The sequence below is a fragment of the Lissotriton helveticus genome, chromosome 1_1 (genome assembly GCF_964261635.1).
Source record: "Lissotriton helveticus chromosome 1_1, aLisHel1.1, whole genome shotgun sequence".
In the NCBI taxonomy this organism is placed as follows: domain Eukaryota; kingdom Metazoa; phylum Chordata; class Amphibia; order Caudata; family Salamandridae; genus Lissotriton; species Lissotriton helveticus.
Window position 1 is genome coordinate 994,203,600 of NC_136057.1, and position 16,566 is coordinate 994,220,165.

The window sequence follows — 16,566 nt, forward strand, 5'->3', positions numbered from 1 at the left end:
TCCCCTACCTTTGAGATCACCCAGGTCATTAGCTGCTTCCTAGAAGTTCCCCATCCTGCTGCGTCCGGGTAATCTGGTGGGGAAGAGGCCTCTGATAAACTTGTAATATTGCCACATTCCACCTATTCTGTCATTCTGGCTTCTTTTTGGAGCCTTGGAACTTGAACTTGCCAGCCAAGTGCCCCTTGCTTTGACCACCCTTCACAAAAATCTTAGGTCAAAAGATTTTCCTGATAACTTATCCTTTTCAACCAAAAAAAAGTTGTGAATTGGGGTCTTCTTTTATGAGAAGGTAGTGTCTATGTTCATGGAAAGCAGGCAGCTCATGTTTTCTAGAAATTACATAGCTTGTTGCTTCCATCATGAGTATATTGATGGGGAGTTCATATTCCCTAATTTCTTGGAATCTCTAGCTATTAGACTCATTTCTCAAGTTCTTTACAAACTTGGCCAAAACGTGGCTATTTTGCTGTCTGTCTTCGACATAAACGCAACCGTGTCAACCAAGGACAGGCACATGCATTTAACTCATAAGGTAGACTCTGCCTTCCTATATCTAGGTATTTCCTCAACTCTGTTTGTTACGTACTGTGCCACCTTATCTACTGTGCCCAATCAGAAGACCAAGTATGATGTTTTCCTGATCTAGCATGTCAGATCTTGTGCCTTATCTGTTGCCCCTACTCCCTAACCATCCAGTCGAAGATACTTGCTGTCCTAAATCAGTCTCTAATGCCTGGTTCACCTTTAGACTTACCTTGTTTTGACCTTTTATCAAAGATTTTTTGAAACTTTGTCTCCTTGTGTGTGCAAGATGTCCAACAGAAAGGCAAGTTTTAAAGTATGCTCTACTTGTCACCGACAGAGGTCAGTGGAGGACCCACATTTGGTTAGGCTCTGGTATCTTGAGCGAGACCACAACACCAAGACATGCAAGGACTGCCACGCCATGGACCACAAGTACAGGTGGGGCCCTTAGAGATCGTTCCCAGATGGGTTTTATAGTCTGGCCTCAAAGATTTGTAGGTGCATCCGGAGCATTGCCTCCTCCATCATCATTCCCAGCTTCAATACGAAGCTGGACCGGTGTCAGCCGACGCCGACCAGGGGCAGACTCTCCATATCGGACCCAGTGATTCACTCCTATGACTGGATTGGTTTATGATTGGGGGGAGGGTCTGCAGACTCTTATGAATACCAGACAAGTAGTTTGAGGATCTACGCAGTGGACTGGACACCTCCCCAGACACTGACCTGGTCTCTTTCACTACTGGGGCTGCCGAGGAGAGTGCTTAATTCGCATTGCTGGTGCAGAGGGCGGCTGAGGTCCTGGACCTTACGCTACCCTCAGTGACAGTCAAGACAAATGTCTTTGAAGTGGTGCTTCAACGGGGAGTTGCACCCACCAAGCCATTACTCCCATTCAATAAAGCCCTTGCAATGCCCGCCATTATTGCCCCGACACTGGGACCCCAGTTTCCTCACCCAGCCCCTAACCCGGAGAGGGTGGTGGTCCGGACTCCACCTTTAAAGTCAGCCCCAGCCCATTCCTACCACTCCTCAAGTGGTAGGAATCCAAAAGGCTGGATACCTTCTGGAAGAGGATGTTCTCTTCCACCAGCCTGGCACTGTGGTCGATGAACACCGCGTGCCTCTTGGGACGATACTTGCATACGATCTGGGACTCAGTTGCTGCCCATGGTCTCGGAGGAGGTCTGAGAAGTACTCTCTCAAGCAATTGCTGATGGTAGGGATGCAGCCAATATCACCATAATATGCTGACTGGACATGACAGACTCGCAGGGCAGACCGATTCCATCATCTGGGACCCTGAGGCACCATGGCTTGTTAAGAACCACACATTTGTTTGGGGGGGGGATGTCCTAGCATCTCTCATGGACAGTCCCCTAGATGGCTCTTGTTTGTTCAGAGAGAAGGCGGATTCAGAGCTGAGAGCTTCAAGGATAGCAGGGCTACAGCCAGGTATTTGGGCCTTTCCATGGCCCCTCATTGACCCAGTCTACCATCCGCCCCTTTCATGGCCAGGGAAGGCGGCTTTCAACTGCATCTCTACACATCAAGGAACCACAGCCCGCGAATCACACTATCTTTTAATGGCTGAGGGCGTGGTTCCCAGAGACCAAGTGGGACAGACAGCCAGATGTCGGTTCAGTCAACCACCCCCTGCAGCCGCAGTCTCTAAACCCTTATAGTTTGTCCTTCCCCCATGATGGGCATTCAGTGGGGAGGACGATATGCCATCACCTGCACCACTGTAGGTCAATAACATTCGACCATTTGGTGTTGCAACTCATCCAAAATGGCTACTCCTTTCCCTTTGTTCCACCTCCCTACCCATGCCACCTACTTACGACAAGCTGACGGAGGACCACCTCTCCTTGCTCCATCAAGAAGTGTTGGCTTTCTTGGCCAATGGAGCTATAGCGAAGGTACCCCCATCAGACGTAGATTGTGGTTGCTATTCCCGCTACTTTCTAATGCCCTAGTAGAACGGAGGCCTTCATCCTGTTCTAGACCTGCACCTTCTCAATTGCTTGCTGAAAAATTACAAATTCAGTATGCTCACACTAGCTCAAGTCTTGTCTGCCCTAGACCCAGATGACTGGATGGTATTGCTGCACTTGCAGGATGCATATTTTCACATCCCAATCCTTCCTACCCAAAGGCAATACCTGCTGTTCACAGTCGGCCAAGAGCACTTTCAGTTTGCCATGGTCCCTTTTGGCCTTGGGTGTTCACAAAAGGGATTGCAGTGGTCGCAGCTCACCTCTGTAGGTGAAAGGGGTTCCATTCTTCCCCTACCTTAACGAAGGCGGGTTCGCCACAGGCAGTCATCTCCCACCTCTAGACTACGGCGAACCTTCTGTGTTTGCTGGGGTTCACTATCAATCTGCCAAATTCACACTGTGACTCTGTCTCGGACGCTCTATTTCATCTGAGCTGTTCTGCACATAGTGCAGTTTCAGGCTTATCCTCCTGAGCAGTGAGTTGAGGATATTCAAGCTATCATATGGATTTTTCAGCCTCATTCCTGGGTTTTGGTTAGACTGACTCTGAGGGTGCTTGGCCTCATGGCCTCCTGCATCTTTCTAGCAATACTTGCCCGTTGCCATTTGCAAGCTTTGCTGTTAGACCTGAAGTTCCAGTGGTTGCAGCATTGGAAATCTCTCTGACATGATCCAGATCCCCAAAGGGACTGCAAAAGACATGTAGTGCTGGCTGACAAACCCCAATTGGGTCAGTGGCGAACCCCTAACCCTTCCCCAACCTGAGCTGACTGTGGTGACAAATGCACCACTCCTGGGCTAGGGCGGCCACCTGGAAGAGTTGAAGATCAGAGGATTCTGGTCTCCAGTGAAATTCAGGCTCCACATCAATCTGTTGGAGATTCGGGTGATCCAACTGGCATCAAACGCCTTTCTTCCTTCAATCAGGGGAAGGCTGGTACAGGTGTTCACAGACAGTACCACTGCCATGTGGTATTACAGCAAACAGGGGTGGTGTGGGGTCGTGGACCTATTATCAAGAGGCATTGCACCCTTGGACTTGGCTGGAACACCAGAGCATAACCCCAGTGGTTCAACACCTGGAAGCCAACGACTTCAGCAATCAATGCTTAGCAGATCACAAATGTCGTCTCTATCCAGGGGTAGGTCAAGGTCCCTTCCAAGAGTGGGCAGAGCCTTGGTTAGATCTGTTTGCCTCTGTCGATAATGCACAATGTCAATAGTTTTGTGTGCTGGAATTTCCAAAATTAAATTTTGTTGATGTACTATGTCAAAGACAAAGAAGAGTCCCAATACTTTCTGATCAACAAATGATTTTAGTTCATCCCCGGGTGCAGCGTAGGAAGAATTAGTGCCATGGCCAGGTCCAAAATCATGTTTGGGTTGCAAGGAAGATAAGAAGAGAATCTTATGCAGGAGGAAAGGAAGGAGCTCAAACGAGTTGTCAGGGAGGGACTGGGGAGTCATCTCCATCACCTATGTCAGGAGTCCAGGAGTGAGGGGTATGTTGGGTATAAAGGAACTTATGGGAGAGTTAAAAAAAAGACGTTGAGGAGGGGTGGAATAAGGTAATGTGGTTGGAAGTTAGAAATGAAGTTTTCTCGTAGGATAAGCATTTGACCGACCATCATTAGTTCTAGATAGAATGAGGGTAAAAGAGGACGATAGGGAACAGTGAGAATGGAGAAGAGGTCGAGAGCAGAACGGCTTAGTAAGGGAGGACATTTGTAATGGTGGGTTGTGGAAGAGTAATTTGTGCAAGAGTGTAATCATACAGGATGCCATGAAGGGCTGAACCCGATGAGACTTGGGTGAAGAGCAGGGAGGTAGAGATAGGAGGTGAAGGGTGTGCCCAGGGGTGCAATAGGTAAATGTGACACAGAGTAGGGTTCTGGTGGGAGAGGAAAGGAATTGGTGCTGTTGACAGAGCCCCAAGAATCTCAAGTAGACATTGGATACAGGATTGTCTTTGAGGCTCTGTAGAAGAAATTGTGGCATTACTGAATAAGCGGGATCTCATATGGGTGGACACATTGGGATCTATTCTTTACAACTATTTGAGAGCTGACTATGTCAACTAAGCTATTTCAGCCATTTGGCTAATTTGGATGTTGCTATTAACTGTGTCAAAGGCTGCCTGTTGGTTCTGGAGGGCCAAGCTGACATGTCTTTTTAGGCATTCTTCCGTGGATCATCCTTAAATTTGGCCAGGGTTGATTCCCTTTTTCTTACTTTGTGAAACCCAGTTTGGAAGTTTTGACGTAGGCCATTAGTTTTGGTTGTCATGTGGTTTTAGAGATGTGCTGTTGCAAAAATGCAACCATTTTAGGTGTAAGAGGAATGTTTGACGATAAGGCAATGTTTGGCAAAGCCTAGGTGTCACATTTTCTCAGCAGGTGATGTTCTTTCACGGCTGGGTTGGGATGTCGTCCTGCGCATTCCTACTCAAGGCACACTTTAGTAACAGTTAAGAATGAGACTAAACGGCAAGGCACCCTCACGTTTGAGAGTAGAGTGGTTATCCAAGGAACGGGAGACTAGCTTGCTATGCTAATAGTTCTATCTTTCTTTTCCTTGTAGTCTGGAATCAGTGAACCTTTTCATAACTGCGGATTTGCTGCTTGGTCTGGCTGGTTTGATCTCTTAGCCATCCCTCCCCAGTTAATGTTCTGCACTCTCTGTGGGTTGCCCATATTATCCAGCCTTTTTGTGAGGCTGCTTACTTTTTAACATCGTTCTAGCTTCTCTTGCAGGTTAATTGGATCTCATTGCTTCTCTCCCATGAACAGGAAAGGAAACCTCCAGCATTGGCAGCTCTGAGCATTAATATGTTGTTTTTGTTTCAGGTTTGAGTCATCCTCCCATGCCATTAGCTTGAGCGCCTATTTACGCGAGCAGAGGCGAGAGCTGTACAGCAAGAGCGGGGAGCTGCAAGGTGAGATTTGTTGTAATGAGGGTACTTTTCTTCTGGGTTTGTCGTCTTTGCCGTGCTTAGAATGTCAAAACTAATGGAATGCAGCATTATCTGGAGGTGTTAACATAAATGTCGTTCCTTGGTACTTAATCGTGTTTTCCCTCGCTGTTATAGCATCAAAGATGTTTGGAAAATGTGATGAGTGAGAGCAGAATCTTAAAAGTGCGTGCTGTTTTTCGAATTAAAACATTTAATCCGGTGGTCCAGGGTTTAAAGCGTTTTCTAAAATGCTTGGTGGTATGCAGCCATCCTAGAATATTGCTGGAAGACCTCCGAATTACAACTATCTTTATAAGTACGTTTTTAGTGGTCATCTTTTCAACACGCTCATATGAAGATGCACTGGAGCCTGCAGAGGAATTTTCTGTATTCGAGGGAGTTTGAGTTGAGTGATGGCTCGCAAGCCTTCATTCATCATTTGTGTTGTGGACCGAGCCATGTGAGAAACAAACCCCCTGCTTGCTTCTGGAAGCGGAGACTGGTCATTGGCATGTGTTGTAATAAAGCATTTCCATAAAACACTTCCTAACTAATACTCACTCCTTTGAGGGGATGAAAAAAGTTGGATTACCATCATTGGATCAGTTCTCCATTGTTAATCGTTTTTGCCATCAACTGAAGCCCTGTGACTTATTTCTCATTAGAAAGATACTTCTCTCTCTGTATATGACATTTGCTGGACTCTCAGTCACATCTCTGTATTGAAGAAAAGCTGTCATGCACCCCCTTTCAAGTTTTCTTTATCTTCCACTGTCCCTGTCTTGTTGTAAGATACTTTATTCATGTTTCCTCTTTTTTGTTTGGAAGTTGTACCCACTTTTGTTTGGATGGTTATTTATAGAAGGTAAGAAATTAGTTATTGTCCTCGCAGTGACCTGCTTTCTTTCCATTGTACACAACACGATTGCTTGTATTTGAGACTAAGCTGTTAGCCAGGTTATGCTAAGCTTTTACTCAGCCTGTGCTAAGTCTTTACCCAGGCCAGCAACTACAGGTGCTGCTGACCGCCGTACGACTCAGAACTAGGATTTCATTGAAGCAACATTACCTTGGTGACTTTCGATTTTGGGGTGCAAGGGTATATAATTCCATTGTTACACATAATACACAAAGGAAATGTCTATCTCTTCACCCTAAATGGTAATTAGCGATTGCTCTGGGAGGACACTAACCTGGTCCAGCTTTCTCATCATTTACCGAGTTGTTTTCTTGCTTTTATTCGGGAGATTCTAATCACCCCAGTATTGCTACTTACTTCTAATATTTTTGAATACCACAACATTAACATGATTGATTGCGTTTCCGTTCAGCTCCAGAGATTCCTTCATATCTGTAGGTCCAGGTGTTTAGATGTGGACTCAACAGGAAGAAATTTGTGACTAATGAATCATTAAAGGATGATGAATGAAAACAGAAGCCCATTGTGGGAAATGTGGTCTGGCGTCTCAAGACACACCTTCGGAAATTGGGTACCCCGGTTTTGAATCCTGGCCTCAGTGTTCGATCCAACATCATGTGATTCTGGACAAATCATTTAATCTCTCTGTGCCTAAATGCATGTTAAATATATGTGTGTTATCCTCACTTGATCAGGGCCGGACTGACCGTAGTGGGCATCGGGCGTTTCCCCGGGAGGCTGGAAGGGCGAGGGGTCGGTTTTGTAGTGCTGCTGCAATATCAGCCCCCAGTAACATAAGCAGCTGGCAATCATTTCTAGCCAATGGGAGCCAGGCAGTTCTTCTTCAGGAGCTGGTCCGAGAATATTGCCATGACTCTGTCGGTTCCCAGTCAGGCCCTGCACTTGATGTACACAATCGTCTCCCAACCCCTTATGTAATGTATATTGCTCCATTACTTCACAGCTAGATGTATGCTATATAAATACCTATACATACATACATACATACATACATACATACATACATACATACATACATTTTCATGGCAGTCCAGTTACAAAATAGCAACCTCTACTTCTGCAATTCACTTTGTGGTTCACCTCACAAATCGCTCCATAGTAAGCCATACTAAGTTTAACAAGCTGAGATGGTGCTGTGAAGAAACACTGGCCTTAACAGGTGCCATAGAAGCCCAGGCAGACCATCACAGGGTTTAATGTCATAGATGTTGACCCTGCCTGAGTAAAAAGGGAAACCGAGTGTGAGAAGTAGCCTGGTATATGCTGTCCACTAATTAAAGTTGGCACCTTGCACCAGTCCAAACAACCCTTATGGTGATTTAAGAGATCAAAGATAACCTTAGAAAGCTATCCAAGTGGTTGCTGTGGAGAGCAGCTTTCAGGCTTAGTCATGAAGGAATGTTAAGCAGCTTGTTTTCCAACTCACATGTAAGGGGAGAGGGTCCAAAAAGAGTCTCCACTACCCCGAACCCCCTGAAGTAATATGTAAACACATAGAGGGATCGGGAGAACAGAAAAACAACACAGACTCGAGTATGGCAAAATTAATCTATTTAGAAAACTTCCCTCACTCACACACAAATGTGTGTGACATGCTTCATCATCGGGTCTGCTTACAAAACGCCCTGGCGTAGCCACGCTCAGGACGGAGCATAGGGGAGAGAGGAAAACAAAAAACAGAACAAATCAACAGACATGTACACAAAACAACACAAATGTGCCAGAAAAGTGATAACACTGTGAATGTCACCCTGTGACTGGGTATCGTTATAGAACAAAGTGCAGCATGGGAAGTGCATAAAACTGGCTCATGGATACCCTCACAAACTTTTATTTATAGGTTCCATGACCAGGATTAAAATGGTAAAGGATGGGCAGTGTTTTAAAGAGGATTTAGGTTCGCAAAACACCCCTCCTTTGACTGCTTGTGCCAACATGTTTCGACCGACTTACTGTGCCAAAAATACACTGGTCACCCCGGTCTCCTTCAGGATATCTATCTATCCCAGTCCTATCGTCCACCTCGCCTCAGTCCAGCTAATAGATGGAGTAAACTGGATCGAAAATCGATCAAACACTTTTGTAGGAGGGTCCCGCCATCACGGGAAAACAAATACTGCAATAAAGCACGACAAATAGTAGTAAGCTTTCATGTCTGTGCCTGTTGTTGTAAATCCCAATTCCACATAGCATATATACATAATATTTCAATACTATCCCCAAATGTATACAAGATATCTGAAGCTGCAATAATACGCAGAACCTCTTTGTTGCGTCATTAGATCCACTTATCACCCTACATGCCATACTACAGTTTAGGCGAAGTTGGTTAATTCATTACAAAATCAATAAAATATACTGCTGCGTAAGATACACCACACTCAACTTCAGCGCAACCTGCTGCAGAGGATATTATAAAAACAGCATTTGTTCAGAATGGTATTAAACAAATATGCCCCATTCCTTTAGCGAACTCACCGAGTTTATCTGTGTATAAAACTCGACAGGGCGCCCGGCAGGGAGTATTCCAAAGAACACAACGTGTGTTCACAAGAAAGAAGGTAAAGCGGGAAATCATACGTTTTGTAGTCAGCGGCCAACGGTAGAACATTACTGTGACAGATAAGATGTTCCCTTTAACCAGCCTCTATACATATATATTATATATTAGCACTGGTTTCCCCATCAATTAAAAATAAAAATAAAGCACACAGATTAGCAAGAGCCTCCCCCTATGTGCGATACTGCTTACTGTTCCGATGGAATACCACGCCAATTCGTGCCTGCTTCTGGAACGCCGCGCAGGTAACCAAGCGCGAGGCGACTCCATTTATTTATGCCACCCTCTTACGCATTCGCCCTCTCGCAGCCGCTGGAGAGCGCATGCGTCCAATTACGTCAGACAGAGAGGCCGCTGGGAAGTGTAGTATCTACCCCCTGTTGTTATGGCCACCGGCCAGGTCTAGGAATTACACAAAGTAAACAAAATTTTTGGTTTACTAGAATACAACCTTAGAGTATTGGTTAAATGAAAGGAGAACCACACAGTAGTTATACAAATATGTATTTATTAATATAACACTCTCTAGTACGACACAATATCTCCTACATGGAGATAATCATGAATCACACAATACTCAAGCACAGAAATGACAGTAAATAGCACTAATACACAGTGGGCCACAGGGTAGACCAGACCATATATTAAAATAGTGGTATAAGAACCACGACTCAAGTCAAGACAGTGTCTAGAGGATGTAGAATTGTTGGGACCCCGAGGAACCACCCAAGGTGAGTAAGTTGGGACCCCACGGAGGACGGGTGCAGTGTGGGAACAGAACCACGTGCTCCGTATAATTCTATGGTAAAGTTGCGGTTGAAGTTTTAGAGTTTAGGGACCCTTCTCAGTGGACTTCGAAGAAACCCTGTGGAAGTTAGGATGTTGGAGAGCCACCCCACCCGTGGATACCGAGGTACCCGAGTTACCTATCCCAGGGAAGCCGGGTGCATAGTTCTGAAGTGGCGCCGGAAACCGCCGTCAAACCCAATGGAAGACTTCGAAGAAGAGCCGCTGCTGGAAGGAAGAAAAGTGTCCATTGGAATCCAAAGGTGGATTCCTGTCGAAGAGTACCTGAAAGCAGAGGGGACAAAGTCTGGGTCACTCAGGAGTGGCCAGGGGCTCAGTAGACGAATGCCCCCGATGTTGGGTGCTTCAGGTGCGTTGATGGAGTTCTTGACTCTGCAGCTGCGGGGACCAGGAGACGTTGAGGACGACCATGAGCTGTCCCACGAAGGATGTCGAGTACTGAGGGGTATCAAACCTTGGCAACGGCAAGCCGCGCAAAAGGTCAAGGATGTGTACGGTTCGGACCAGCAAGGTCCAGGCGACTCACCAAACACAGGGAGTCAGGGCAAGCCTGGAGCAACCAGGGGAGCCCAAGAAAAGCAAAGTTGACACCCATATGGACCCACAGGCCGTAGGCACAGGAGTTGCAAGAGGACCTTAAGCAATTTCACCAAACAGCAGCCCACGGAGCACTCGTACGAGGAGGCTGGAGTTCTTGGTAGGAAATGGTGCCAGAGGTTGTGGCTACTAGGAGCCCACTGAAATTGTTCAGGAAACGCCAACAAGCATATACAGTTGCAAATGTACGCGCAGAACACAGGGGTTTGGGTATTGCCGCCCCCACGAGGGATTCTGACCTTAAACTTAGTGAGAGGGCAGCTCGGACCTCGAGGGACAAAGAAACCCACCTCCCGCGTTTCCGCAGCCTTTGGAGCCCGTAGGAGCTCAGGGTCAGCAGACCTGACTGCAGTGTTGCAGTGCCTGCGAATACAGGGGAATGACTCCTTCACTCCAAGGGAGATATCTTCATTTGTCCTTGACCTCCACAGATCCTGCATGCATCCTGTATGGTGCATGGGCGTAGACGATGCTTCAGACTGAGAGGGAGACAAAGTCGGGCCCAAACGAAGTTCAGCGAAATCCAGAGTGCCCAGATGGTCGAAGTTCAGTGGTTTCTGGTTCAGAATCTTGTCCACGTCGAATCTAGGGTCCTACAGCCAGGTAAGCCCTTAAGTACCCACGGGAGAGGGTTGGAGAGATTCAGCGGACCCTCCCAGGGGAGGGTCTGGATAAGGAGGAGGTTACTCCCCTGTCCTTTGTCCTGTTTCGCGCCAGAGCAGGAGCCAACGGCTCCCAGGACTGGTTCGAACTGTGCTGTCCACATGGACACCAAATGTGTCCCTCATGCAGACTTTTGGTTGCTGGCAAGCACACCCACCCAACCCTAATACACTAAATCCAGTCTGGGAGGTGGTTACACCTCCCTGTGACAGGATGCCTATTGTTCTGCCTTCCCCTGCTCGAGCTTGGCTCAGCAGCAAGAGGGCAGAAATGTGTCTCTGGTCGGCAGCAACCATTTTGTGCTGCCCGGAACTAGAAGGCTGGTACCGGAACACCAGGGACCCAACGAAGCTCGCTTCTGAGGGGTGGAATCATACCACCCAACTTGATTTAGTGTATTAGCGCTGGGTGGATGCGCTTGCCAGCAACCGAAAGTCTGCATGAGGGACACATTTGGTGTCCCTGTGGACAGTCCAGTTGGCTCCCAGGATCGGTAACCAGTGTGGGGGTATGATTCCAACATGTTTGACACCAAACACAATAGGGTTAGTTTCAGCCATTTTAAAGTTGGTCATCACGCTGTCGCATAATGCCACTCTAAATGTCGTAAATGGCTGATGCACTGACAACCCGGTAGAATGGACTCCGTAGGCTACAGGGGTGTTCTGCTCATGCAATGGCACCCTCTCACTTAGAACCAAGCACCCTGCCTTCAGGATTGTTGAGGCCTGCTATAGGGGTGACTTGTAGGTTTTAAGTGCAGTGCTCCTTAGACATAGTAAACCTATATCTTAGGTAAGTGGTGCTTGCACCAACTTACACAGGCTACAATGGCAATCCTGTAGATTCCATTTTGCATGGCCTCTCATGGGTGGCACAATACATGCTGCAGCCCATGGGAGGCCTTTGGGGTACCTATACCCTGGGTACATGTGTACCATATACTATGGACTGACAAGGGTACCCCAGTATCCAATCTGGAGTGTACCAAAGTACATAACATAACAATTTAGGGAGAAAGCAGATAGACTGGGGCCCTGATTAGCAGGATCCCAGTCAAAGTAGTCGAAAGCAGCATCACATTTAGCCAAAAGTGGGGGTAAATATGAGAAGCAGATTCTACTTTCCTACACTGAGGAAAATAAAATATAAATGCAAAATCATTGAATGAAGAAGCTACACAGCTGTAGCAGGAAATCCGCAATAGCAGCAATCACGAAAAGCACTGATTTGCTGCTGAAAGGCAAATAGGAAAGAGCGACGTTGAAGCTATGGACACATGCCAATAGGAAGTGGACTAAGCAGCACTTGATTTTGTCATCACTTGTATTAGCTGTTGTAACATTAGTAGTAATTTAAGCTCTACTCTTACCAGTAGACTTGCCTCGTAAAAAAACTGTTTTTTACATCATTACATGTCATATTAGTAAATTTAATAGCTGCAATAATTTTTTATTAGGACTTGCTGCATTACGTCTAGAACTAGAACTTTGAATGATGGTTATTGTCTAAAGTAACACTAAGGGCCTCATTCTACCCCATAGAAGGCCAATGTGGAAGTTTTGTGGCAGCTATGCAACCCACCTGTTTTGTCTGCAAGAATTTTACTAGATTAAAGCAGGCATTCGTTCAGTGGGCTACCTCGGAAGGTGTGAAAACACGTATAAGTAGTGCAGTAATCCCTGTTTTGAGGTGCACGAATCAGAATGGTGTGCTAATAGCTTACACTGAAAATACCAAACAACACTGTATCCAGATTTCAGATGATTTATTAGCACACCCTGTTTTTTTGCATAGGGCTAAGAATTAACTCTTAGATTACAACTAGTCTTGGCATTAACAGTACTAATATTATTGGTATGAGTAATAATTGCAGTAAGCTTGGTAACACTCCTAGTATTTTGGAAGAAAGTAGTGCTAAAAGCAACTGTTGAAATAGTAATAATAGTAGCTCTAACACAATATTGATATTGTTAGCCTCTCGGACTATTTTATTTGAGAAAATATTCCCTGTTGAGCCTTATGTTAAATGAAATGGTATATTCGAGACATGTGTGGCTGTAGATTCACATGCTGTCCATACGTTCGACATCTAGTGTTGGGCTCGATGATTGCAAGTTGTTTTTGTTCGAAAAAGTTTTCGAGTCACGAGGATGTCCAGCTCCTCTTCTCTGTGATACTGTGCATGGGCATTGATTACATTGGTAGATTGTTTTTTCCTACCAATGGGATCGGATGTACTCTCTCACTCTCTGGTTCGAGATCGTCTCGAGTTCCCTTCAGTTCACCCCTAGTCATCTAACTAATGGTATTGTCTTGACTGGGTATATTTTCTTACATCTTGAGCTCAGAAACAATCCCTTGCATCAAATTTGTTGATTTACCTAAGCGACCTTCAGGCCAGTCCCAACTGGGCCTATTTCCTATCATTCAGCTCTACCCGAAAAAGAGCTGCTGATGGAACGCACTCCGCTTTGCCTCAGTTCGAACTGACACTCAAAATACCCCAATACCGATCAACACTCGGTCTGTAATTTATGTCTCTCGCTGACCATCAAGAAGATAACTGTGAGGCCTGCAGGACATTTCGGTCTAAAAAGATACTTCGGGACCAATGTGCACGGTGTCTAAAAATACAGCGCAGAGACTACACTCCAGATGTCTTCGGCCAGTCAGAAGAGGAAGAAGAGTCCTTGGCAGCGGTGGTAGAGTATATTTCCACAAAAGACTACAATTCCCAGTCAGACGCCAAACAAGATCCAGCTTACAGGCAGCCATCCAAAGTTCATCGGACCATGAGTACAATCACCTCCTATCCAGAGCCCAAAAAATCGTCTCTGATCGAAAAAACTACTCACGGTCCAGCACTGCAAAAAATCCATTGCGCACACTGCTCTATCGATTCGGAGGCCCCAGCCTCGGTCTTGGCACTAAAACATCGGCCTACAGCCGGGGCTTCCACATTAAAAGCTGCATCTGAACCTTCACACCGACCACTGAAATCTAAATAGGCATTGGCATGGAAATGTTATACTTTCGGACTGAGAAAAAACACCCAAGCCCATTCTCAAGACAATGCAAGAATGGCTCAATCCAAAACAAAAAACATTACAAGTTCAGACTGGGACAAAAAGATTGTCCTACAATCAACAACACCTCCATCAAAAAGACAGCTGTCTTTTGGGGAAAAGGTAAGGGATGCCTTCAAGGGAATTTATTTTAGAAATATCTTTAGGTTGATTTAGGAAATTTATAAGGACAAATTGATGGTTCTATGGTTGAATAATCAACAGAGAGAATTTCTTTTAAATTGCAAAAATTCTTAAGAGATTATAAAGAAAACACATTAATGCTCAGCACAAAACAAATACAAAAAACACAATTATAAGGAAACAAAGACTAGACGTGTGTATATGAAATTATTGAATTTATCATCAGGTTAAAAGGCAAAAGATTTTAAATACAAATATATAAACAGGCCTACAGGGATATCATTGATAAATTAATATATAACTCTGTAGGTCCTGGTGCCACCTTTCCTATTTTTGAATTAAACAGATTGGTAGGAGAAGGCGTTGGTCATAATTGTATTTTTATATTTGTTTTGTGCTGAGCATTAATGTGTTTTCTTTATAATCTCTAAAGATTTTTTGCAATTTAAAAGAAATTCTCTCTGTTGAATATTCAACCATAGGACCATCAATTTGTCCTTATAAATTTCCCAAATCAACCTAAAGATATTTCTAAAATAATTTCCCTTGAAGGCATCCCTTACCTATATATTTACCCAAGCCCTCAAGGGTAGTTTGGGTTGCTCACTGTTATAAACGTCTTTTGGGGAAGCCATTTCTGTTTCTGTTATACCTACAAAGAAGAGAAAAAAGGACATTGCCTCAAGCCCTCTACATACGTCTTTCCATACTTCTCCCACTCCACCATCACCATCTCGCACCCTCCAGCTCAGTCACTGCAACAGTCGGAGGAGGGCCACATTACACCACAGACACATTCACCCATTATGAATGACTAGGAAGATATGGGAGATGATACACATCCTACAGACCCTTGGGATGCATATGATATAGACCCACAAAGGGATACAGTTCTTGACCTCTGCCCAGCACATCCATCCCCACCAGATGATGCTGCAGCTTATCAAGATTTAATAGCTAGAGCTGCAGCATACCACCAAGTGCCATTACTTAAAGACCCAATAGAAGAGGGCTTCCTTTTTGAGACGCTCACATCTACACAAAGGGTTCACAATATTTACCCATGCGTAAGTGAGTTATACTCCACGCTGTAAGGGCATGAATTATAACTCCCAAGATTAGACAAAAAATATAGGGATGCACAAACTGACCCCATATATATCAAAGGTCAGTTAACACCTGACTCATTAGTGGTTGCTAATGCAAGAAAAATGACAAACTCATAGACTACAGGGGATGCACCTCCCACAGACAAAGTATCAAAGTTAATGTATGCATCTAGTAAACAGTAGCCACACAATACGCTAATCAATGGTGTATAGCCAAGAGTCAGGCCTTATTAGCATATTATGACAGAGCACACTGGGACAGGATGGAGGGGCTCCTCCAACATCTCCCATAGGAACATAGAAAGAGGGAGTATGAATTAGTTAATGAGGGAAAACTAATTACAAATATTTCCATCAAATATGCTCTGGACTCTGCCGATACAGTAGCAAGAGGAAGTAACACAAGTATCCTCTGGCGCAGACATGCGTGGCTCCTTTTTTCAGGATTCAAAACTGAGGTTCAACAGGCTTTCCTTCATCTAACTTTCGATAAGGAACACCTTTTTGCACTACAAGTAAATGCAGCACACTAAAAAATGAAAAAGGACACCAATATCGCAAAATCTATGCTTGCCCTTCAAACACTCTTTGTAGCGTGGGGTTAGTGACAGACCGGAGACCTTTCTTGGGTAAACCAGGTTTTATTTTTAACAAAGCTCTTCTACTGCGGGATGTAAGTCTTTCTCTGGCGAACTGTGATGGATCCGTGGTGGCAACCCCTGGAATACGATGAAGGTGCGAAGATTCCTCTTCTGCTGTCGACGATGCGTCCTTGGATTCCTCCCTCGGAATTTCTACGTCGTCCAGCCCCAAAAGAGAACCAACAAAGGGAACGCCATCAATGCACAGTCAGAGCACTATACACCCTTGGGGAAGCCCGGAGTGCAGTGGACACCGCTGAGTAGTGCTTTACAAAGAGGTATAGTGATGGGTTGTGAGGGATAAGGTGAATGGAACACGGGTACGGAAAACAGGGAAAGGGAATCGGTCTCAGGATACGGGTAGCGATGCAGTGAGACCGGGAAGGTATACAGGCGAGGAGAGGTTTGAGGAAGGGCTAGGGATATATATACATGGCTTATCTACACGGGAGGTCCTTCTCCCCACCCAAGCCGCCAAACGTCTCCGTACCTGTGCAAGCCACACTCCTCCCTCGGGAGTGTGGCACGGCGCTTCGCAGGGACGTTGGCCTCCTGG

The 16,566-nt window shown here is 45.4% G+C and overlaps 1 protein-coding gene across 1 annotated transcript in view; it reads left to right on the forward strand.

Moving 5' to 3' along the window:
• The window catches only part of EXOC4 (exocyst complex component 4), a 1,743,085-nt gene that overhangs the window by 548,507 nt on the left and 1,178,012 nt on the right, over positions 1-16,566 (forward strand). Inside the window, exon 9 of the mRNA XM_078677470.1 lies at positions 5,375-5,463. Within this exon, the coding sequence (XP_078533596.1) occupies positions 5,375-5,463 (89 nt within the window). The remainder of the gene's footprint in view (positions 1-5,374; positions 5,464-16,566) is intronic.